This window comes from Alligator mississippiensis, chromosome 1, assembly GCF_030867095.1.
Source record: "Alligator mississippiensis isolate rAllMis1 chromosome 1, rAllMis1, whole genome shotgun sequence".
Taxonomy (NCBI): domain Eukaryota; kingdom Metazoa; phylum Chordata; order Crocodylia; family Alligatoridae; genus Alligator; species Alligator mississippiensis.
In genome coordinates, this window is record NC_081824.1 from 329,199,963 (window position 1) to 329,225,402 (window position 25,440).

Below are 25,440 nucleotides of genomic sequence, written 5' to 3' on the forward strand. Positions count from 1 at the left end.
CAATTTTAAAGCAGTTTGGAAGCCTATCAGTGTCTCTATCATCACAATAAAATGAATTCTAAATATCTATACACGTTGACATTTGTTTCTGGATTTTTATCATAGAAAAATCAGAGCTGCCCCTGCCCCCTTCGCTCACCAGGATGTGGGGCACCGAGCAGCACTGGGATGCCAGTGTCCTGCCTCTGTCCTTGCTCATCACTCCCAACCCAGGGCCCCACCAGTGCCCCTGACTCTTGACCTGCAGCCCTTGCCTGCCTTCCCCCTTCGCTCTCTCCCAGCAGCAGCTCCATCCCTGGGAAGCCCCTGACTGGGACTTCGGAACTGGGCTGGGCAAATCCTCTCACTTCCAGGCCGACCTCCCTCTTCACAGGCTGCTGTAGGTGGGTAAGGGGGCTCTAAGCGTGGCTCTGGCAGCCTCTCCTACCTGGAGTGTTGTAAGATTTGTGGGGGGATGTGGGGTTTTGGGGGGGGAAGGTATGTGGGGGTGAATGTGGGAGGGTTGTGGGGGTTTGTGGGTGGGTGTAGCGTTTATAGGAGATGAGGTTTGTTGGGGTGGGATTTGTGCAGGAATTTTGGGGGAATGTGGGGTTTGTGGGTGGATTGTGGGGAGTTTGTTGGGGTGGGGGGACTGTGTGGGGGTGGGTCCCCTGCCTCCCCCTCCCTGCACAGTGCACAGCAGCCCCTCCACAGCAGCAAATTCCAGCAGCAGGCTATCGGGGTGCTCATAGCCTGCTGTTGACAGAGCCCCCAGCATGGCACCAGGTGGACCCAGCCTGATGGTGCAAGCCTTCAGACAAGACCAGGCAGCTTGCTGCCACCTGGGGCTCCTGGCACTGCAGGCAGGAGCTGCGTTTCATTGGGTTGGGCCAGATCCTGCCTCCATGGAGCCAGGCTGGCTCAGCCCCATGGTGTGCAGGACACATGGAGGCAGGAGCTGGCCCAACCCATTGGCGTGCGGCTCCTGCCTTCAGTGCCGGGAGCCCCGGGTGGCAGCTAAAGCCGGCTCAGTCCTGTGTGAACATGCGTGCCAGTGGGCTGGGCCAGCTTTGTGTGGCACATGAAGCCCCCCCCCCCCCCCGGTGTCACGCAGCACTACGCACCACCGAGGGGCTCTGCCAGCAGTGGGCCATGAGTGCCCTGACAGCCTGCTGCTGGCTGTTGCAGGGGGGCTGTGCACGCTCCCCTCCCGTACAGTCCTCCCACCCCTACATAGTTGCCCCACACCCACAGTTCCGTTCATCCCTACGTCCCAGATTATGTGGGACAGAGCCTGGTCCAGGCCACTGCTGACAGCCTTGCCCCACTTCTATTTGCTCCAGCACTCTGAGGCAGCATGCTGGAGCAGCATGGGTATATGACAGGAATAGAGACACTCTGGTGGGTGCTAGAGCATCTCTTTGGAGGACCCAAACTTTGATTGCTTCAGGGCGTGCTCCAGTTGTGTGCCCTGCGCTATTTTTTTCCTGCATTTTTTTTATACCAGGATTTCCCAGTATCAAACTTAAGAGTCTGCATTGCAAATACACAGTGCAGGGAACATTTTTTCCATGCATGCAACATTTTGTGGCAACTGCTTTGAGATGCTACAACAGGTATATGCTCGCTCAATTGGATGTGGCCTATTTTTTCTTGAGCAAATAGATTTAGTTAGCAGTGTTATTTACTCTACCCTTCCTTCTATTTTTTCCTGTCCTAGTACTATTAGCTACTTTAGCTGCCTACATTGAGTCTGTACTGATAGGATGCATGAAGTACTTTGTGTTTCAATTATATTTGCAGGCTGAAATTAAGAAATCATAATTTCATAATGTATTGTAACATGCGCCGGTGTCTTTAACATCACTAAATTGAAGTAGGTAGAAAACCAAATAAAGTTTTCTTCGATATATATAACTGTGACATAAAAAGGGTTTCAGTTGAGGAATATACATATTTCATTTAATTATGAAAGATCGTGTGTTCTCTTGTTAAAAAAAAATGGAGGCTTTTGGAACATGGGTTTCAAAATTTCTGGCTTGCTTGTTTTCTTACTGTGGCTTCTTGTTATGGACTGAAGAACTAGTTCCTGCAAGGCACCAGGGATTTATTGTTCTCAGTTCTTTCTGCTGTAGTTATCCATGTTTACACTGTTCCTGCATGCAGAGGGAAAATTAATACTATGGTAGTTTAATCTTCTTTGTGGGTAAACTGCAGCAGTTTACCTTTCATCTAACATGGGGTAAATCATGAACAAGGGTACTTGCTACAAAACAGCTGATGCATGATACATTTCCATCACCTTTTACCTCAGGGTAACTAGCTTATAACCAGGGATCCGGGTTTTCCATTTCCCATGGGATAAATGGAGAAAACCATGGATTTTACCTTTCACTGGAGGCAAATGCAGATTTCTCATTTTACTGGAGAAACCCATAGATTTTACAGTTTTGCAAAGGGCCCTCTGCAAGCTGGCAGAGTTCCAGCCTGCAAGGGGCTAGAAGGGAGCAGGAGGAGAGTGGTGAGGCAGGAGTTGCCATGTGCATGTATTGGCACATGGCCGTCAGGCAGCCTGGAGAGCAGATCCCCAGGTAAGTGGTGGGGGGAGGGATTTAGGCCCCCGTAGGCAGGGAGGGACTTGGGAATTGGGGCTGCTGCGCAGCTGGGCAGTGCCTGGGGCTTGGGGCCTGGGACTGCAATGCATGGCTGCAGGGCCCTGGCGGGGAGCAGGCAGGGCCACAGGTGCCTCATTGGGGGGGGGGTCAAGGGGATGGGGCCGGCTCCCTACTGTGGTGCACACTTCTGAGGAGCAAGGGGGACCTGTGTCCCCCAGATTTGTGCATGGGGCAGGGGTGGGCTGCCCTTTATAGGTTCAGGCTCTCTCCGTGCTGCCCTCTCCTGGGGCCTCTGCATCCTGAAGTGTGCAACCTGATGCTGCAAAGAACAGCAGGGCTGTGCAGGAAAGCTGCTTGCTACTCCAAGCTCCACACTGCCCTGGTGACATGTCCCCTGGGTGCAACCCTGCGACACTGCTCCTGCTGTCCCTGTGTGTGCAGGGGATGCATCACCAAAGCGGTGTGGAGCTCGCAGCAGCAAGCAGTATTCCTGCATGGCCCCACTGTTCTTTGCAGTGCTGGGTTGCACACACCAGGCTGCAGAGGTCTCTGGGAAGGGCAGCAGAGTGGGAGCCCAAACCCATAGTGGGCAGCCTGCCTCTGCCCTGCACACCGATCTGGGGAGGGCATGGGTCCCCTCTTTTCCCCAGCCAGGATCTGGTCCCCTCTGCCTCAGTCTGCAGTAGGCGAGGAGCTGCGATCTGATCTGATGCAGCAGCCACAGCCTCCTTCCAGGGGCAGGGGGCTGGTGCCATAGCCCTGGCAGGTGAAGGCCCCTTCCAGCAGGGCTGGCGGAGCAGGAGCTGTGGGTGGGGAGGCAAGGGGCACCAGCGGGGCTGGGCAGGGGGAGTCTATGGGGCAGAGAGTGAGGGTACTAACAGGGCCAGGGGGCTGTGGAGCAGCCTTTCATTTTAAACATGGACTGTGGGGTTTTTAAACAGAGAATTTGTGATTTTTTTTTTTTTATCAGGGAAAACTGGGCATGTTTAAGAGGAGGCTAGATGAACACCTTGCCGGGGTCGTTTGACCCCAGTACTCTTTCCTGCCATGGCAGGGGGTCGGACTTGATGATCTACTCAGGTCCCTTCTGACCCTACCAATTATGAAACTATGAAAAACTGCAGTTGACAGTTGTTTGTTCACTCCCCTAGCAAAATAGGAATGAAGGTAAAACATAACTGTGTGGAGAGAGAAAATCTTTCTTGGAAGCCAGTCTGAAATTGTGAAATGTACTCCTCCAAGACCTAAGCACCATCACAAACCTCGCTATCTTCTTCACTTTGCCTCCTGTAACACAAATTCAAAAACAACATTTGTGTTACTGTTGCAGGGTGCTTGCCTGGGGTGACCCTTGAACACCCATCCTGGACAAAGCCCAGGGATCCTTATGACACTGTGAGCAGGGGAAGTGTCACAGAGCTGGAGCCTAACTGGGCTGTAGGGTGAGCATACCTCCCTCTGCTGGCTGCATCCAGCTGATAGATACCTGTGGCTCATAGATGATGTGGTGGCCGGGTGGAGGCATGCTCACTGGGCAGCCAATTGGGTGGCCTAGCCACTCAGCTGTGCTCAGCCAGTGCAGGCACACTGCATCCTCCCCACCCCCACCAAAGGGTGAGCATATGTTCTGTTCACTCCCGATCTAACCTAGATTGCTCAGAATAAAACACATAACTTAGATCAATTCTGCCTTAGGCTTTTTGAATGTTTGTTTATACTGGACCAATACAGTGCTAGGATATATTGTAACCAGATGTTCCATTTGCATTATCTACCTAATCAGAAGAACTGTAGGTGACTTTGTGAAGTACAGGGTGCACACTGAGAAGACGTACTGTAAGAAAGCATTTAGTGGTGTGTTCCCAGTGCCTCATGGAACCACTTAGGATAATTCCAGTCTGAGGATGATAGGGTATGTGAAGTGGGTGCATCATGTGCCACTCCCTAACATCGCATATGGGTAGTGTGGATGTTTCCTTAAGTATTTTAGGACCAAGTCATTCAGGACATTCGAAGTAAGGACCGAGATGTTGACTTCCATTCCAGGTTCAATGGGAGGCTAGGATACAGGCAATCAGAAGATAAATGGGATGCATTTCTGAGGTGTTTTGTACTATGTATAGTTTTCAAGGCGTTATTGAGTTAGTGCGTCTGAGATAGTTTGAAGGTATGACTAACTGAAATGCAATCATTGTTTGGCAGGATACAACAGAAAATTCTAACCAACTTGAGAGACTTGAAATATTATTCCTGGATGCAAGCCTCATACCTGGCTGTCTGAATATCAGTAACAATCACTTTGTATAATGTTACATGAAAAATACTTAATATTGAAGATGATCATTATTTGTCCACTGCCATTACAATCTATCAGATCACTGAATCTTGCTAATCAAATATGTTCTCTCTCTCTCTCTCTTTTAATTTAAGAATTATTTATAACAGATCAAATAGAAAGGCCAGAGATAGGTAATCAACTTTTATCTAAAGCAAAACTAGTAACTCATGTGGAGAAAAGCTCCAATCTTGCTTATGTGATTGAATGTCTAGGACTTCACAATCACCTAAAGCAGGGGTGCCCAATCCCCAGCCTGTGGGCCAGGCCTGGCTCCTACAGCCATGTTATTTGGCCCACAGGGCTCCTTACAGATGTTTGGGGATTTCTGCAGGCTATGTCCCTCCATGCTAGAGTGGGTTCCTGCAGGACAGTGTGGGGCCTGATCCTGGCACATGGGGCTTGGGCAAGGGTGGTGTGGGGCCCCAGAGCCTGATCCTGGCATGTGCGGGCCAAGCAGGGACAGTATGGGATCCTGGAGCCGAATTCTAGCTTGGCAGAGGCAGCACAGAACCCCAGGGCCTGATGCTAGCTAGGCAGGGGTGGTGCAGGGCCTGATCCAGCCCTTGGACCAGACTCACACCATTCATTTGGCCTGCAGGGCCAAAACCTTGAACACCACTGGTCTGAACCAGTGATTTGCAACCAAGATACTGTGACATCCTAGAGTGTCTTGAGATCCTATCAGGGGTACAATGGGGTCCACACAGTATTAGCACTGTTAGGTGTATGTACCACTGCTTTTCAGGGCACGGAGTTGCCCTGTTATGTCACTGATTTGCAGTATTGTTTATCTAACATTGTCCCTGTTTGAAGTTTGCCTCGACAACAGCTATTGGTTCATCTAGTCAGTTGCTCTATTTCATGAGTAGGACAGGCTGTCATAGGAAGGGTTTATTTCTACACTTTCCTTTCATTTGTAGGTTGTCACTTTCAAAGAGGTAGTAGAGAATGTTTCGTAGCTTTGTCATCAGAGGTCAATTTTGAAGGACGAGAGATTGAATCAAATCTTGCAGAATGGAACAGGTGTTCAAAAACACTAATAGGAACATACATGTTGTCAGAGCTGATGAAACAGCATATTTTCTAGCACAGCCTCCTATCTCTAGTGATGCAGACATCATGTACCTGATGCTTAAAAAGAAGGCTCAGGAAACACCATGATGTACAGTTATGGACGTAGATAGCAATGACTGGGAGTCATTTTTTAAAGTAGCTTGCCTCCATAGCTAGTTTCTAGTTGCAGAGATGGTGGTGTCATACTTAACAAAAGCTCTTCTCTAAGACATTCCATATATGCATTATTCTTGACTTCTCCAGTGTTTTGCTTGCTTACAAACTGTCTGATCTAGTAAGGTGCTGAACACCTGTATGGCTTTAGTTTCCATGGCATCTTCTGTGATCATCACCTTGAAGGATCAGGTCAAAGACATTACTGGTTGAGTAACTGCATATTATAGCCTGCATTTAGAACAGTCTGAAATAAATCTGGTAAAATCACATATAGGCATTCTGTTTGACATCAGTGTGACTACACTTTGATTCTCTAGAGATGCAGGGAATCTAGCTGTCCATTAGAAAGCTTGTAATTTTCAAATACTCTGAAAATAAAATACTATCTGGATGGGTTTTGCATGAAAAATAAATCTATTCTAGAAGTGATTTCTTTTCACATTAGCCATTTACACACAGAGAGGAATTAGGGCTTCACACAATATTGTTCAAATAAAGTATTGAAAATTAGCTGTTTACTTTTAAAAACAGCATATGTATCACATTAGTTTCTTTGCAGCTGCTTTTACTAAATAATGCTTTTGTGCCTCTGAACTTAATATTTTTAGTTTAACGCATATTGAATCTCAATAGGAAAATACACACATTCTTAGACATGAAAAATTACAGTGAATGTGAGGCTTAAATCTGTATATTTATTACTGTTGTTCCAAGCAAGAGGTGTATTTCAAAAGCAGGAGTAGTTTATACTTCAATGGAAATAACTATGAAAGAAAGCAGCAAGTTGCTGCTTATCTGTTACTGCAATCATAGCTATTTCTGCCAGTCTTTATATGAACAAGAAAGGGGAAAGATATTGAAAGGAGCACAACATATTTCTATAACATTACTACTGGCTAAATGTGTAAAAGGAAATAAGTACAAGACTAGCACTAAGGGTAGTATTAAAGTATTTCTACTGCTATACGATATCTATCGCTATTCTAAAAATATTTCTATTTAAGTTTATTTTCAAGGGGTTGTGAATGACTTGTGTTTCACAAGTGTTGCAAGCATTACCATTATTTTTGTGCCTACAGACACTGCAGTTAGTGAAATTCTAACATAATTACAAGTAAAGATAAGATGGTCAAAATAGAGCAATTATTGTGGAGTACTAGACCTAAATACAGACAGTCGAAAAGCCTGAGGCTGGACTGATTCACTCTTTTCAGGTTAGTGCAAACTGCACAGATTAAATTGAAACAGAAGTGAACAGACATTTATCTTTGATTCAGGAAATGCAGTTACATGCCTGCAGTGGCTCAAGCTGAAAGCCAGGGCTCTCTGGCTGTGTGTTCACTTCCTCTTCTTGCTGCCTCCAAGGTATTTGGGATTTGCAGTCCAGAATTACAGCAGCAGGACTCTGTAGGGTTGCTTATCTCTTCTTCTTACTGCTTCCAGATACCTCTGGGATTTTTAGTCCACAGTTGCAGCCAGCAGTAAGTTTGAGTAGGGGAAGGGGTGTTTAGCCCCACTCCCTGGTCCCAGATCCCAGCTGGGGGGCCAGTCCCCACTATTGCAGACTGGGCCGCATCCCCAGCTGGGCTTGTCCGCCCCATCCCTTGTCAGCCAGCCCCCACTGCTCCAGCTAGAGGGGTGGAGTCATCCTTGCTCTCTGGAGCAGACAGCACAGCACAGCCCAGGGCTGCAAAACGCTGGAAGACTGTGATTTAACTTAAACCAGGAAGGGATCTGGGACAGAAGTTTCATAAACTGGTCTGATCCAAATCTGTTAAATCTGATACTACATTCAACCAGGTTCATCTTAAACCAGTTTCAGCCATTTGAAACTGGTTTATGTGCACTGAGCTTCTGTTCTGTTACAGGTTTAAACCAATTTCTGATATCTTAAACCAGTTTATGTGTAACTTCTGTCTCTAGCCCAGGAACTCAACTTTACATATATCACCCTCTTAACTGGTTTAGGTACCATGTTGTTCTGATACCTGTGTTCTAGTCCTGATTGTTGTTCCGCCATGTTCCTGACATTTCTATCCCAGTAGCTATATCTCTGCATTCCGGGCCCGCCCCCCCCCCCCCCCCCCGCATGCTCCTTGTATTAGTGCACAGACATTTTAGTTGTTTCTTACTGAGCATGTCCAAATTTGTAATATCTTTATTGGACCAACTATATAGTTGGGAGGAAGTTTGATAAGCTTCTGGGCACAGATCACCCTTCTTTAGGTCTGGAGGAAGGGGTGCTTTGTGCCTGAAAGCTTGTCAAAATTCTCTCCCAATTACATAGTTAGTTCAATAAAAGATATCACAAACAAAACCCTTGCCCTTTGTACATTTTCTGGACCATCATGGCTAACAACAATACTTCAGCCGCACTACACATTCAAAATCACAGTCAGTGCAGATACAGTCCTTTCACTGAGTGTACTGCCTGACACTTGATGCCATCAACACTGGCTTCCTAATCTGTTTTCCTAATCTGACTCTCAATCACTCAGTCCAGATAGCCAAACACTATCTGGACTCTCCACACTGTGGGGTGATATACTTACCATTTTTTCTTCTCCTATGTGCTTTAACTGGTTCTTAAAATATAGTCTTTGGAACTGCACTGGAAAGGGGATTCCAGCTAACAGTGGATAGCATGGTATGAACCACTGTTAAGGAAATAATATTTATGCATTTATGTTCTTTCTTTTGCAGAACAATGGTTCACTGGCTTGGTGCCAGAATCACAAGCAATGTTCAAAGGTATGTTTTTTTGCTTTAATTACACAATAGCTTTGGGTAAGGAGTGGGGGGGTATTTGTTTGGTTATTTGGTTGTTTGGTTATTCAGTGTTCTAATTTTAAGGTATCTTGACAAAATTTGTAAATGAGTTGACAGAATTGTATTTTTTGCTTACTGGAGACCAATAAGGCACATGTTAGGAGTAGGTAAATCCTAAACTGATGGATATCAGCACAGCTCTGTGGCTGTCAGTGGAATTATGTCTGTTTACACCAAATGAAAAATTGGTCTGTAACTTTTATTCAGTGCTTTTTGAAGAGAGGAAAGCGAAGTTGCCAATCTTGTGAAAGTGAAGCCAGTCTTGTTAAAGTATACCTCCAACAACCCTGAGGTGCTCCAACATTAGACTCTTCATTCCATCTGGACATTTAATATCCAGCGTAAGGCTGAATTTCTTTGATACAATTCTTTTACAAATCCCAGTGGCTGTACTGTTGCTCTTTCTCATGTTGACTCTTTGACCCCAAAAGCTTAGAGGGTAAGTGAGTTAATATCCAATTGATTCCACCGGACAAGAATCTTGCTAGGTTGCCTGGAGAGAAGCAACAATGCTACAGCAGCTTTAGAGGGTCAAAGTGGAACTGCAGGGTCTAATCACTGACTGCTCTTTTCATAGACACACAATGGTAGATGAATCCATTCTCTGCCTTAGAAATTCACCTGAAAACTGTGAAGAATGCATAGTAAAGAACTGTGGAAAAAAGAGCCTCTAAATCTCCATGATGGTGGACTCCTGCAATAATTTAGGCTTTGTAATGTATAGCTATCTGTATTTACTGTTTATTCCATGATGGATTTGCCATAAATGGGGTCAAACCACAGTAGAATGATAATGGAATAGATTGCTGGATAAAGAGTTGTATTGTTTAGTTTTCATAGCCAAGCTCGGTCTGCCTCATGATGTCTAGACATTCCCACATGCAAAACATTTTGTGCATTACCAGCTTAATGTAATCTGCCTAAATGATACTAATATTTGGTGATTCCTAATATATATTATATCACCATTTCCTCAATAAGAATTTTAGATCAGTTATTTTCTAATCCAATTTTCTTTGAAGTTACTGGCATCTTTCCCATTGATAATATTGAAGGTAGGTTGATTGTCATACTAAGTGAAAACAAACAAAGAAAAAAGTATCTTACTAGCAGTGTTTTAATCATGTTTTATTTATACATCTGTAAATTGCATGTGAGCAACAGCATGTCAGTATCAGAAGAAAGAGTGAAAATAATATCTAACAGTACATTTAACTTTCAGTACTTTGTCATCCTGAATTTTTAGGAAAATAAGTTCTATAGGATATCCTTACACAGTTAAATCTCACTATGCACATAATAAAGATTTAATCAGCGTATGTGATGTATTATAATTAAATCACTTCTGAAAGAATATGCTGGGAAGTGGGGGGCTTGTGCATTCTTTAGGTCACTTTGTGCCACTTTTCACTTTAATTATCAAGGCTGATGCTATACCTCTGATATTCTTAGCAGCATATTTCAAAAATATACTTCCTCAAAGGATTTTGCTTGCATAATAAAGAAGGAATTTAACAGTGTCCAACATCTAAAGTAGGGCAGAGGTTAAATGAACATCTATTTGAGCTACAACCAAGTTCATAGAAACCATACAAGTTATATCTGATCTAGAATGAATTTAAGGGGAAACTTTATATTGTATTTCTGTTTCAAAATGAATGAATGTTGCAAATTAAAAGTATTTGAAGATTGGAAACATAACCAGTATTAAAAACATATCGAATATAACTGTGCATTATAACTTGTTAGTCAGAAGGATAACACAACAGTAGGTTTGTCCTCTAAGAAGAAAATAATGAATTTTGCCAAAATCTTAATGGAGCTTAACAGCAGTCTATGTGAAGTATGGTAGTGTTTACAGCAGGGTATGAATCATGGTATTCTTGGCCAGTAGTTTCAAAGCAGTACAGACCTTTTTATCCAACTCTCATTTGCTGCACTGAACATCTCTGTGATTGAGCTTAAGTGAAGACATTTTTTAATACTTCAGACTACAATTTTGAAAGCTCCTTCCCTAACCCTTGACTTCCACTATAATTTTCTGCCCAGAGTCCTTACAAAGACATATGGAATGGCTAACTATAGGCATGCATGATAGCAACAGACATCCAACTACCTTATTTTAGAGTTGTACTCCTAAATTAAACACTGAAGGAAGTTAATTTGATACCATAACCATTTGCATCTAAACTGTGCAGAAGAAATTTGTCCAAAAAAATCATATCAGTGGCACAGGTGGTCTGGATATCACTGTAAGTGATCACGTGGATAATTCACTAATTCATTGTGCATGAGAGGGGAGGTGGAAGGCCCCCAAAGAGGCCCAGACCCCCGACCAACGTGCCTCAGCACTTACCTTAGGAGCTGGGATGGGCAGCAGCCAGAAGGCAATGCAAGCGCAGGCTCGGCAGTTCCGCAGCTGCCTGAGCCTGCATATCAGTGAAGGCCGGGGGTGTGGCTTCTGAGCAGCATAGGCTGCTCAAAAGGCATGGGGGGAACAGCTAGAGGAAGGCTGGGAAGCCAGGAGTGGAACGCTGGCTGCGAGATGCCAGTTTCAGAACCGGCGGGCTCCAACTCCAAGTGCCTCATCAAGGAGCTGGACACCTGCTGGAGGATCCCAACCAGGGAGGGAGAAGGCAGCTTCGGAGACTGGCAGGAGCAAGGGAGCCTCATGGAGGGGCCACCTCTATGTGGGATGCTGCTAGGGAGCCACAAGGCTCCAACCAGGGGCTTGGGCACTGTAGCTGGGGATGCCTCCTCCAGCTTGCAGGCACCCATGGACAGCCCTGCAGCAGGCAGAGCATGGGGGATCATGAGCCCCCAGAAGGAGGAAGGAGGGGAGGCTGACCGGAAGAACCAGGGCAACTGGACTGCAGGTCAGCCGGGTCCCAAGGAGGTGACACTAGGGGAACGCGTAGAAGCTGGGCACAGGACGATTGCCCGTATCCATGTCTACTAGGAGGAAAGGGGATGGATGAGTATCCCCAGAGAATCAAAAGCCCTGATAGAGTGAATCTTGGGAGCTCCGCTGGCACGAGCCAGATGTTCAGTTTAAGTTACCATTAGCCCCGGATGGGGTAAGTTTAGTTCTCCTGAAGAGGGGAAGCTGACTCAGAGATGAGGGGTGGACCCCCAAAGATTGATGGCCAGGAAGGGCCCGTCCTTTCTAAGGTGGGCAGCATGGGAGACCTCTGCGGAGCAGTGTCTACCCAGGCTGAGGACATGGTAAGGGTGGAGTAAAGGGGAGATTTGGAGCCCCATGAAGACACTTCAAGGACGAGATCCCCCTCGGGTTGCCAACAGGGCACTGATTCCCCAACAACATCAAAGACGTGGCAGACGAGAAGGGGCAGCGCCTAGACCATCTAGGTGGCACCAAGACTTGGTCTCACCCTGACATTGCTGGGGGGCAAGATACCCACAAAGAGGGCTCCAAGACCCTACAACACCTACCAGCGACACTGTGTCTGTTCCATACTCCTGACATATGCCAGGATGGAAGTCTCTGAGCATACCCTGCTTGCATATGCCAAGCTGACCATGCAGTTGTGAAAATTCACTGTCAACATCCTTTGTGACTGGTCTTGAAAATTCAGACTCTGATGTTTCTGAGCACAGTGAAGGAACACTGCCTTTTTAGGTTTGCTGTTTCCAGCTGGAATGGAGTGCAAGTTGTGTTCTAGATGCCCCTCCTGGGATACACCAGGTATCATGATTTCTATATGGTTATCTAAACCAGTGAGTTTTTAATTAAAACTATGGGCAAATTTAGAGAAAAAGAAAATTGTGTAATAATACACATAATTGTGAATAATCTTGTATGATTGGACTCCCCTCTTACATTTTGCACTGTTGCCCTACTTAATGCCCAGTGTTTTATGTCAGTTATTGAACTTGTAATCTTATAATGGTTTAAAATTCATTTCATGGGATAGAAAACATTAGAGATAGAAAAGACCCATTGAGTCATGCAATCCAGCTGCCTGCTAGTAATATATTGTTTGGGATAAGAGTTATTTGTCTGTACTTTTTTTCCTCTTGTCATGGAGACTGTTCATTCCCTCCAGTGGTAAAAGGTCTCTGGTTGGTCTAGGACTGTAGCAGCAAAAAGGTGTCTTACAACCAAATTCCTCCTTATTTCTTTTTAAAGGCTTCACTAAAAGTTCTGTGCAATTGAAGATTTATTTATGTATAAAGATAAACTTTCTCCATACAAAATTATGTAGAGTATTAGAATAATAATTCAAGAAATTAGGTGTCTATTTAATGTATTCCTCTTTCTATGTAAGGAAGTTCTTTGTAAGTGTAAACCTGGGACATGGCACTATCCGCATGCCACGTCCAAGTATTGGAATCCTGGGGTGCCCAGTAGTGTATGCCTCGCTTGGCTCTCCTAAGAGCCTAGACGAGGCTTTTTGGCAGGGAGGGCCCCTTTTACACTTACAAACCCTTTGCAACCACAGATATAATTATTTGCAAATATTTAATTATATACAATTTAAATATATTGCATACAGAATAAGACGTAACTAAAGAAGATAAACATTTCAAATTGCTACAAAAATAACTCTATATACATTTCACAAAAGGAGCACTGGTGATACAGGGATAGTCACTTGCATGCCTACAGAGTTCACAACCTGATAACGAGGGATCCTGGTTTTCTCTGATGTTAAAAAATTTCCAATTTTTGGTGGAAAAAAAGTAACCCCATATCCACATTTTTCCATGACTTAAATGAAACACCACTAATGTGTGTGTGTGTGTGTGTGTATGTATATATATATATATATATATATATATATAGTGGTATTTCATTTTAATCACAGAAAAATGTGGATTTGGGGTTACTTTTTTTTCAACAAAAATTGGGGATTTTTATTTAAATCAGAGAAAACCAGGATCCCTGCTGATAACCTCTCACGTGATATAGGCTAAAGGAGAAGTATAAACAATAATTAGACATTGAAACGCAAATAAATTGCTCAATATTTAAAAACCCCCCAAAAAACAATCCCCAGCTCCTCCCACTGGCACCGTGGTGGGGTCCTCCCATATCAACCCAGGCATCACTGCACTGTTGGCAGCTGCTCCCACATCTGGGTCCCTACAACACACAGTGAGCCATGTAGCTTGGGATGCAGGCTAAAGCAGATACACTTCTCCCACAGGAAACACGTGGGCTCCTGCAGCCTGTGCCCCTCCCTTTAGGTCACACACACACTGACAAACTGGGGCTAGTTTCCCAAGTCTCTCCTCCCCTTGTCTGAGCATTGGGATGCGCTGAGCCAGGCTTCTGCAGCTGTTCACTCCTCCCTTGAATTATACAAACACACTAACTGGGGAAGGGGCTTGCTTTTCCACAAGCAAGCTCATGTGCTCCATAGGGAGCTGCCTGAGGGGATTAGCTCACTCCCTCCAAAGCCCTGGCTCAAGTCCTAGGCTGTGAGTGCACCTCTGACCTGTCAGCAGCTCAACACAGCTTCTGTGGGCTCTGGGGGAGGGAAGGGCTGAGTTGCTACAGCCCCCTCCCCATGGTGCGCACCCTTCTCATCTCTTCTTTTGCTGTGTGGGGAAACTCCCTGCTTTTAAAGAGACCCTCTCAGCCAATCCAGAGGCTAGGATTTTCACAGGCTCTCCCTAACCCTCCTTCTCTGATTTCAAACCCCTCTAGCCAGGGTTATTCCATTCTGTCCCTTTATCAAGATGTCCCTGTCTGGGACAGCTTCATTTGCCCTGAGTACAGGGTCACCATTGGGATAAATTTGCTTTGCCCCAGTACAGAATCTCTGAAGGGACAAGCCTCATTGTCAAGGGACACCCTCCAGTCAGGTAAGCAACCCTTCAGTCTATGTTACATAAGGTAAATATATAAGTTAATAAAGTGCTCTGGAAATTCATTTTTTCAATTAATTAACTGAGCTTTAGAGGATATTTATATAGGATACAATTAACACAAATGTATTAGACCAATGTTCTTGTTGGTTTAATAGTGAATACATTGGAGAACCATTAATTTTTCAGAGTTGTGAATCTAATGAACTGAGATGATTACAGCTCTCACAGGAGCAGTCATAGATCAGCTATCCCACTCCCAAATAATTATTTATGTTTGTTATTTTAACAGAGCAAGTCTCTAATGAATATTATGAGTGGCAGATATGTCAGTGGTTTTAATATGAGCTCTCATGTCACAAGATAAAATTATAGAATGTACTTGAAGCCTTGTTTTCTACATGGACATTAGATGGGCAATTTCTAAATTAAGAATAAATTTATTCTTATTATTAGGACAATATGAATAATGGGTTTTAAAATAAAATACCATTATACATTACGGCAACATTGTTACAAAAGCTCAGTGGGCTCTGACATTGACATCTGTAAAGCTCGGTATTGGAATAGAAGTCAGAGGGACTGCATTAAAGGACCTCTGGCACACCTATGGATCCCACTGAGGACCTGATACCTTAATTAAGAAACTTCCTATCATAGCAACTATAGACCTGATTTTGCTCCCACTGAATCAGTGGTGGCTTAGTCATTGACTTGAGTAGGAGTGAGTTACAACCTATCAATTTAAATTTTCTTTTCTTATTTCAATTTAATTCTACATACTTTTTTTTCTTTGTTAGAGAGTATTCCATATATATCATTAAGTCATTCCTTTTTCTTTTTTACCTTCCTCCTCTTTCAGTCTTGTTAGTGTCTCTCTATGGCAGGGTTTTGGTCAGTAAATAATAAGTCTCAAGCATTTACATTTAGGTTTCTTCTTATGCAACTCTAGTTAGCAAGAGTTAAATGGGGAAAAACTAACCATAGGTTTTCCATGCTATACCCATGTAAGTGTATTTTTCCATTTTGTATTGTTCCTGAATAGATTGTGCTTTGGCTATCAGCACCACTTTTAAAGTCTTGATTTGTACACGTAGGCTAGGGACAGACATTCAAAAAGTCAGAGCCTGAATTGATTCAGCCTTTGCAGGTTATTCTAACCTGACCAGGTTGAACCAGTTTGTAACAGGACAAGCATTCTCTCTGGCCTGAGGAACCGTGAGCACATGCCTGTGTTGCCTGGAAACAATAATTAAACAACAGATAATGAGGGGCAATAACAATTTGAGCAAATATACCCCACCAGCCAAGTAAGAGGTGAGGAATGGAGGCTAATGAGTGCAATCCAGATCTCCAGCATCTATGATCTTGATACCCGGATTGCTCTGTGAGGACACTAATTCAAAATTAGTGAATAACTCAATAACTCCTCACAGTCGAATTTGAACTGAAATGAACTATAATGGTATAGTAAACAATATAACAGCAAAAGACATCAACAAACAACAACTAGAATATATTAAACTATCCTTTTAAACAACTTAGTATTCCTACTATTTACACGATTATACACAGAAGGTACAAATAAGACTTACAGACATATAAGAACAAAAGGGGAAGAAGGGGGATAATCACCTCAGGGGACTACAAGCAAATACACTGGGGGCAAGAAAGGGAAAACCAGGACTATGCTCAAGTAGTCTCCTGTTTCAATGTCCATAGTGTAATCCTAGGATGTGATGGAGTAGTGCCAACTGAGCTCCTCTCAGTGTTGGATAACTCCAATCAAAAACTATCCTTCAGGCATATACACAAGTTCATGGCACACTGTTACTTCTCATGACTCTCAGCAGCTGCTGCACATGGCCTACTGTCATGCACACAGCACCTTAGGTTTTCAGCACGGTACCTCAGTTAAGGCTGCAGGGTCACAGCGAGTTCAGTCTAAGTCATAACTCTACAACTGCAGTTGCTCAGGCCAGAAGCTGGGGGGTGTTAGAGCATGCCCTTGGCTTCAGGGAAGCTATGCTGGGGGAGCATGGCCAGTCCAGGCTGAACTGGCCAGAGAAGGGTTTAATTCCCACCTTTCTGTCCCAGTGGCAGGGACCTGAGCCAGGTCTGCTGTGCACTCCCCACTCACTGCTGCAGCAGCGGAGCATCATGGCCCCTGAGGCAGAAGCAGGCAGAGAGGAGAGTTAGTCTCTGCTCTACCCCCACTGGGAGCTGGGTCTGCCCACCATTGCTGCTGCACACACTCTCTGTGGTGGAATAGGCCCCCTGCTATCCTCTCCACCACACGCCACAGGGAAGAGGAATAACCCCCATTCCTGCCCCTTCCCCCCCTCTCCCCCCCCAGGGCTCCCTGTATGACTGTGGCCCTACCCTGCTGTTGCTGCAGGAGGGGGCAGGGCCCTTGTTGGGGGCAGCAGCCTTGTCATAATGTGGGGGATTGTGAGTCCCCTCCCAGCAGGGGTACTGTGCTGTGGGGCTGACAGAGCTGCATCGGGCTGTACATGGCAACGCTGCGGTCCAGAGTGGGCCAGAGCCCTGCAAGCTACTTGCAGCACCACCGTGCTTCACCACAGCTCTCCCCACCCAGTGGCACAGCACCCAAGCTGGGAAGGGGTTCATGCTCTCTGATATTATGACAGGGCTGCTGCCCCCTCCTGCTAAAGCAGTGGGGCAGGGGCACAGCCAGACAGGTCCCCTTGATGGGTGGCAGGGACAGGGGTTATTTCCTCTCCCTCTGGCATGTGGTGGAGGGGATGGCAGGGTTTCTATTCTGCCACAGGGAGCAAGCACAGCAGTGATGGCGGGCAGACTAATTCCCCTCCCTACCCCACTCTGCTTCAGGGGACACAGTGACCTGTTGCTGCAGCAGCAATGGAGGAGCACCTGGAAGACCTGGCTTGAGTCCCTGCCAGTGGGATAGAGAGGGAGGAATTAAACCCCTTTCTGGCCAGACCCCCACACTTGCCTGTCCCTGCTGTGGCTGGGGAGCAGAGGGACAGAGCCAGCCCAGCTCAACCGGAGAAGAAATCCTAGCCCAGAGAGCATGCCAGGATGCTGGAGGAGTCTGGTTTAACTTAAACCAGGAAGGGGTCTGGGACAGACATTGCATAAACTGGTTTGGGCCAGATAGGTTAAGTCTGATGCTACATTCAACCAGGTTTATCTCAGACCAATTTCAGCCATTTTGGAACTGGTTTATATGCACTGAATGTCTGTTTTGTTACAGGTTTAAACTGGTTTCTGGTCATTTAAAATGGTTTGTGTGTAATGTCTGTCTCTAGCCCTACATAAAACTGAAAACTATTGAGCACAGCTTGCTAATTAAAGTACCTGGCACTGCATCCCGGAGCACATGTAAAAATGCCCATAGAGACCCAAACTGGATGTAAAATACTTTCAAATGAGAATTGTGTGTGTGTGTCTGTGTGTGTATTCCTGATGCATGAAGAAATCATGTAAAACAGATAATTCCATCCTGGGACCCAAAGTTGCTTCCTTTTCCAAGGCTGGGCTCAAGTTGCTGCTAAAGCAGCAATTGAGTTTGTACTACAAACAGGAGGGAACAGCTGTAATAGGGCATGCAGGGAAGAGGAGAGGAGAGCTAAGTCAGGGTCAGCTCAAAAGCCATTCCATACATACTCTTGAAGCTAGTAGCCCTTTTACTTCTACCCACTCTGGATCACTCTGGGGCAGCAGCTGGAGAGAGAGAGAGCGAGAGCGAGAGAGCTGTGCACTGAGCTTCTGTTGTGTTATAGATTTGAGCTGGTTTCTGATAATTTATACTGGTTTATGTGTAATTTCTGTCCCTAGCCTAGGGAATGTGCAGAGCAGGAGTGCGTCTATGGAGGAAATGAAAAGAGAGAGCTAAGGGTGGCCGAGCATTCTCTGGCCAGATCCAGGTCTCCCACTATGGGAAGATGTCTTATTTTGGCTACTGCTGGCTGTTTTTAGAACTAAATCTTAGGTACTAGGAGTTTGTTGAGGGCTAAAAACCTGCCAATTGATGCATTATGGGGGTTGATGCAGAAACAGAAGTTAATTTTAATTTTTTTCCTTTAGAATACGAAACAAATGAGATCACTCAGAGAGAAATTTCTTTAAAAATGGCAGTCCCTTGAAAGTTAGGAAATGCCTTATTCACAGTTGTGCCACCATAATCTGGGCCCCATGTCTGTATAAAGTAAATATGATTGCTTACTATTTTTTTTTCAGAAAACCTTTGTTCAGTATATATGTTGAAAGTACACTGGGGCAGAATTAAACTTGGCTGGGTAACTTTAATATTGGCATTCTTAATTTCCCAGTCCTTCTCACAGCCTAAGCAGCACTCTTGGTACTTCATTCTTTTCTGTAGTTTTACATGATATGTTATATGTTATACTAGATACATACACATGCTGGATAGATTCTGTTCTTCCTGTTAGGCATGTAAGTGGACTTGGGTGTCTACATGCAATCCTTTTCTATCCTGCTTCAGTCCCTTGGATGGCTCTTCTTCTCCTGTCCTGGTTTTTTGTGATTCACTCTTAAAGGCAATATGATACCATGTTACATAAGTAGATGTATTATTTTCAGACACTGAACAAGGTAAAATAGAATTACTCTTAGATGCCTAAATCCACTTAGACATGCAATAGGTGGAATAAGGTATAACCCTATATCATGGTATGCAACAAGCATAATCTATAATTAGGCTTAGATTGCCACCAGGCATTATTTTAATATTATAAAAGCCTAAATCTGTCTGCCTGCACCCTGTCTGTTATGCTTTATTCACGCCCTGATGGGCTGACAAACAGCCAATCAGAGCGTGAAGAATTTGGACAGGTGGCAGCTTCCCACCATGATGGAGGGGACACGATGGAGGGGACCACAATGGAGGGGACACTGGGGACAGAGTGGCCCCCCCAACTTGTTCCCTGGAGACAGTGGCAATGGATCAGATGGAATGGCTGGCCTTTCCCCTCCCCTCCCCCCCCCCGCTCCCTGTAGGTGGTGATGATGGAGTGGTGGGGGGGGGGGACGAGGCCTCACACCCCCCTCTTGCTCCTCAGAGGTAAGGGCGGTGGCACAGGGGTGGCGAGCAGGGTTGGGATGCCACGAGGGGGCATGGCCACCGGCGTGGACCTCGGTCCGCCCCTCTCCCTTTCTGTCATTGCCACCAGCAGGCCGGCACGTGCTCCTGCCCTTCCCATGCTGCCACAGCGGTGAACACGGAGCAGTCCTAGACTGCAAGCAGAAGTGGGGGAGCAGGCCCGGGCCCGACGCGGGGAGGGTGTGGGGAGGAGCGGGCCCACCATGATGAGTGGGGGGCAGAACCAGGCCCGGGCTGATGTTGTGTCAGTGGGGGGAGGGGAGGAGTGGGCCCGGGCCTGGGTCTGATGCGGGGGTGGAGGATCAGGCTTGAGGGGTGGTGGAGAAGCCGGCCTGCTGCCGCGGTGAGGGGGGGAGCAGTGGTCCTGGCCCGCCATGACAGAAGTGGGGGAAGGGGAAGAGTGGGCCCAGGCCTGATGTGGCGGGGAGGAGAACCGAGCCTGAGCCGGAGAGAAGTGGAGCCATGGAAGCAGTGTGGGGGGGAGCAGTGGACCCGTCCTGATGCAGCCTGACACAGCAGCGGCTGGGGGAGGGAAAGAGCAAGCCTCCTCCCTCACCTCCCCTCACCATCGGCTCCAAGCCTGCTCCTCCCATTTGCCCACTACAGCCGGGTTGGCCTGGGCCCGCTGCTTCCCTCACTTTGGTGGGCCGACTTCTCCCCACCCTTGGGCCCAGTTCTCCCCCGCATCGGCCCAGGACCACTCCTCCCATCCCCTGGCTGCTGCAGCGGGGAGGGGGAAGCAGGCCCGGACCCCAAGCAGCAGGAGATAAAGGGTGAGTGGGCCTGGACTGGGAGGCATGGGGCTCCGTCCCTGCACGCTCCCCCGCTCATCATTCTTGACAGGCAGTTGGCTAGTCATATTATAAATACTAACTATAAAAAGGTTTAACACTGAAAGCAAAGAAAAATATCATAATCAAATGCAACTGCAGAAGGTTTTGATAAGCAAGATACAATTAAGCAAGTTGGTTTGTATAAGATATTATAGTAAAGCATATGAGTTTTTTTTTATGTACCCGCAGTGTAACTTGAGTGTAAAATGTAAAAATACAATACAGTATAAATGTCTCTGACCCAACTAAACTAGATAATATCTATCTAATTATCCCACCTAAGCATGTCTATTAACTGTATTTTATTCCCATGTAGTCCAATGCCATTTTAATTATAGAAAATATTGAAGAATAGAGGCTAATACAACCAATAGCGAATGAACCTCATTGCTGGAAATGAGTTAAAATCTACTGAATTAAAAGTAATAGTGTTTATTATAATAAGTTACACTGTGGGTACATAAAAAAACCTCATAGTACAAACCGTCCAGTTTGTAGTATTCTCCTTTCTTATATCTATCTTGAGTTAAACACCAGTAACAAAGATCCCACAATGAAATGTTGATCTCTGGTGTGGATCCTATGCTGCTTCTGGCAGCAGAATTCTGGCTGACATGAATAGGAAGTTTATGTAGAGAATCCTCCTGGGAGATCTGCAATGAAGTACAGAGGTAAGAATTTTGCCCAGTTAATGATAATCACTGTATGCATATTTTTCTGAGCTACTTTTTCACATATTCACTTGTGGTTCCCAGTGCTTGACTATAGAAAATAGTATGCATGTCTTCTGTTCTTTGAACAGATGTTCTTGTCTGGTAATTTCATTATACTGGTGCTCAAGAGAAAATACAAGTTACTTAATAGGTGCAGGGATAAAGTAGAAAATACTCCCCTCTTTTTTGTCTGTACATTTTGTTATGAAGTATATTTAACCCATTTCCTAGAAGTGGGTGAGAGGGATTTTTTGTGTGCATGTCAGCTCTGTCTTGTTGCACACAGCTGAAGAACCCAATTCTGACATCTCTGTTCATGTTGCATAGTATCTTGCCCCTTGTGTAATCCTCCTGAATTCAAAATACCAAAGCCTGATAGTATCATTTTTGTTGTATGGAATCCTACTGAACAGATAACACTGTTTTGAAGTGAATGGAACTACTTGTGCAATTAATTGCTACTCAGTGTGAGCAAGGATATTGGAATCTGGCAGAACAGATTGTGATGAACTGTTCAGCCTGAATAGGACTGAAAGCATCAGCCTTGAGGTTTGTTTTATTTGCATAGGGGCCAGGTCCTGCTTTTATTTTGCTTCAAATTCATTCCAAGACTCCTAGCTTGCTATCTTATCTGCCTTCTTATTGAATCCCCTTATGGTCCTTTTGCAAAGCTCCTATTTTATTCTATGTAAATCCTTCTTAACATCCCACTTCGGCTGTGATGCTTAAATTGATTTTGAGCTCCTCAGAACTGAGAAAATTCTTGGCTGTTTGGAAAGTACCTTACACATGTGGGTGCTTCTACAAATGAATTAATTATAAGATACCTGTGCAAATCAACAATTACTTGCTAAAATAATGTGTTTATACTAGTTTAGTGAGAAGTGGGTGCGTCTTCACCTTCTGGGTGCGTTTACATGTGCACTTTAATGCCCTGTAGACCATTTTACTGTGCATTAAAACATTACATAAGAAAACCCCATGACATTATGTTCATGCATAGCTACTTTGCTTTAAGCATCACTGAAAAAAGCATGCAGATGCACTACTGCATATTAGCACAGCCTAGTGCACATTAATTTAGTACCTCACATTGGAGGTACTACATTTTAATGTGCATTAGGAAAGGTGCATTAATGCACATGTAGATGTACCTGAAAGGGCCTATTAAAAGTCTCCACTAAATACTGATCATTTATGTTACAGTTTCTTCTACAAGTTTTCCAATTTGCAAGCAGTTGCAAGTCAAATGACCAGCGGGTATAATTTAGAACTGTGTACAGTGGCATTTACAATACAAGGACTGGAAATAAATGGGTATCATCATAATGCACTATGAATCTCAATTGGACTTTCATGTTCACTGAAGCCAAGGCATTGACAGTAGTCTTTGATTGATTTATCCAGTGGTGGTGCTAAAAGGCTATTTTGAGTTTTCAAAATAGAGAGGCTGTGAGAGAGAACAAATAAATAAGTTTACAAATGCAGCAGCCAAGTAAACATTTCTGTTTACAAAAAGACAAGTCTCATTTCTTTATAGAGTAACATGCACTTAGGAATTCAATCTGCGAGAAATTGTTCAAGGCTTCCAACTGAGTCCTTTCCAGAGATAATGCAGGTGGAAAGATGAGTTAATGGCTTAAACAATTAGAGATTTGATGCACTCTTCCATCTGTCAAAGCCCACTGAAATGAAAGCTCACAGTTTTAATTTGTGCCTCCAGCATCTAGCTCAGCCTGAAATGGTGTCAGTGATTTGCCCTGCCCATAGTATTGTCATTCTTATGGTAAGCATTCTGTGCACTCATGCTGGGAGACTTTTATCAAACATATTAGTGTGCATTTGAGGGATCATTAGCCTGGAGCAGTGGGAACATTCCAGGTTTCTTAGCCTAGAAACTCTCAACTCTGCTGGAAAGTATATTGAGACAGTATTATGCACATGATAAAATTACATCATAAGAAGAATCACTTTGTAAGATTAAGAGGAATAGTGGGTCTTTATATAAATTGTAAGCCTAGCATGATTCAAGCACCACCTGTGAGAAGTTGAGATGATTATTTGATACTAAGTGGAATAAAGAAAGAAAAAGGAAAACATCTGTCTTGTGTTTAAAGTAAAAGATATGTTAAAGGCATTGAATAGTATCCAAATTGATGTTAATTGCATAGATTATGGCCTATCTCTGTATCTCTTTAAAGTAATTCTGAATATGTGAATGAAATCCAAAGGTAGATAAATTACATAAGGATCATCTTTCTGTTTTGAATCTGTAATGTATTCATCTATAATAATGTAAATGGAGGTGGTTGAGCATTAGTAGTTTGAAGATTAGAGCTAAATTAGCTAAAAATAATGGTCTGGCTGAAATTTCTATGTGTTTTTGATTTGGAAATAACAGAAAGAACTTCATAATTCAGTCTGTTTGCAGACGTAAGTATATTTATGTGTGTTAATGATTCTGTGATGTCAGATATGAAGACAACTATAGAACAAAGGCATTCCTACTCTAGTGCACTCATGGAAAGAGGTGGATTATGTTACAGTTCATAATACTTTTAGATATCAGTCTGTTTGTAAAGATCAGTATGCATGTTTTTTTATATCAGAAGAATAGTAAGAATGGCAGAAGGTAGTCAGGGTGATAGCTTAGATACTAACTTGTTTATAAAGGCATAGGCTTTTACTGGTGACAGCCTACTTCATCAGATAATGTCTGAACATGAGACATGGAAATGAATGGAAATCAGGTGCCTAAATACTTATAAACATCTTATCTATTTATAAGTAACTGCCATACTAGATTAGACCAGTAGTCCTTCTGATCTAATATCCTATCATCATCAGTGGTCAGCATTAGGTTTTTCCAAGGCATGAGCAATAAATATTGCAGATATGGAATAATCAGCCAATGGGGAAAATTTCTTTCTAAAATCTATTAGAGGTTTGTCTATCCTCTGAAGCATGGTGGAGGTAGGGCATTCCTATTCCTTCCTAAATTCTGTTTTCTTGTTTTTGTTTTTAGTCCTTTAATCTTGTGTGTGGTAGCAGGGTGGTTAATATATTTCTCTCTAGTTCCAGAGGTATAAATTCAAGCCTTACTCCAGATTTGTGCCTAAAAGATTTTCCCTGTTGACCCATCTGCAAATGGGCACCTGGTCAAAGGTGCTAGCATCAGAACTTCCCTGCATGCTGTTGGATAAATAACTGGTGTGCCTTAACCACACTAGACCAGTGGGGCACTAGGGCTAGGGACAGGCATTACACATAAACCAGTTTAAGTGATCAGAAACTGGTTTAAACCTATAACAGAGCAGATGTTCAGTGCACATAAACCAGTTTGAAAATGGTGGAAACCAGGTTGAGATAAACCTGGTTGAATGTAGAATCATAGAAGTAGGGTCAGAAGGGACCTTGTAGAACTTCAAGTCCGACCCCCTGCCTGGGCAGGAGAGAAACTGGGCTCAAGGGACCCCAGCCATGTAGGCATCGAGCCGCTTCTTAAAGACCCCTAGAGTAGGAGTCAGCACCACTTCCCTTGGAAGTGATATTAGCCTTAAATGATTTGGCTCAAACCAGTTTATGCAATGTCTGTTCCAGACCCTTTGCTGGTGTAAATTAAATCGGACTCCCCTAGCATCCCAACATGCTCTCTGGGCTGGCGGGGCTCTTTGCTCCACAGCAGGGCTGGCCCCTCTCCTCTGCTCTCTGGCTGCAGCTCAGGCAGTCTCTGCAGGTATCTGCCCGGCTTCTGCTCTTCCCTTCTCCTGCCCACTCTCTGCTAAACTGGCATTCCCCATCCCTCACAGAAACCTCTCAGCATTAGCTAGCAGACCAAATGCTGGCTACCTCTGAGCTGTGGCACAGGGGACAAAGGCAGAATCAACAGATAGCTGGTAATGTCCCTCTGTTGTTTTCTTAATGGGATGATAAACACTGAGGTAAGGGTGATAAACAGCGT

General features: G+C 44.6%; 1 protein-coding gene across 1 annotated transcript in view; it reads left to right on the plus strand.

Moving 5' to 3' along the window:
• The window catches only part of ANOS1 (anosmin 1), a 217,530-nt gene that overhangs the window by 26,982 nt on the left and 165,108 nt on the right, over window positions 1–25,440 (plus strand). Inside the window, exon 2 of the mRNA XM_019494980.2 lies at window positions 8,866–8,913. Within this exon, the coding sequence (XP_019350525.2) occupies window positions 8,866–8,913 (48 nt within the window). The remainder of the gene's footprint in view (window positions 1–8,865; window positions 8,914–25,440) is intronic.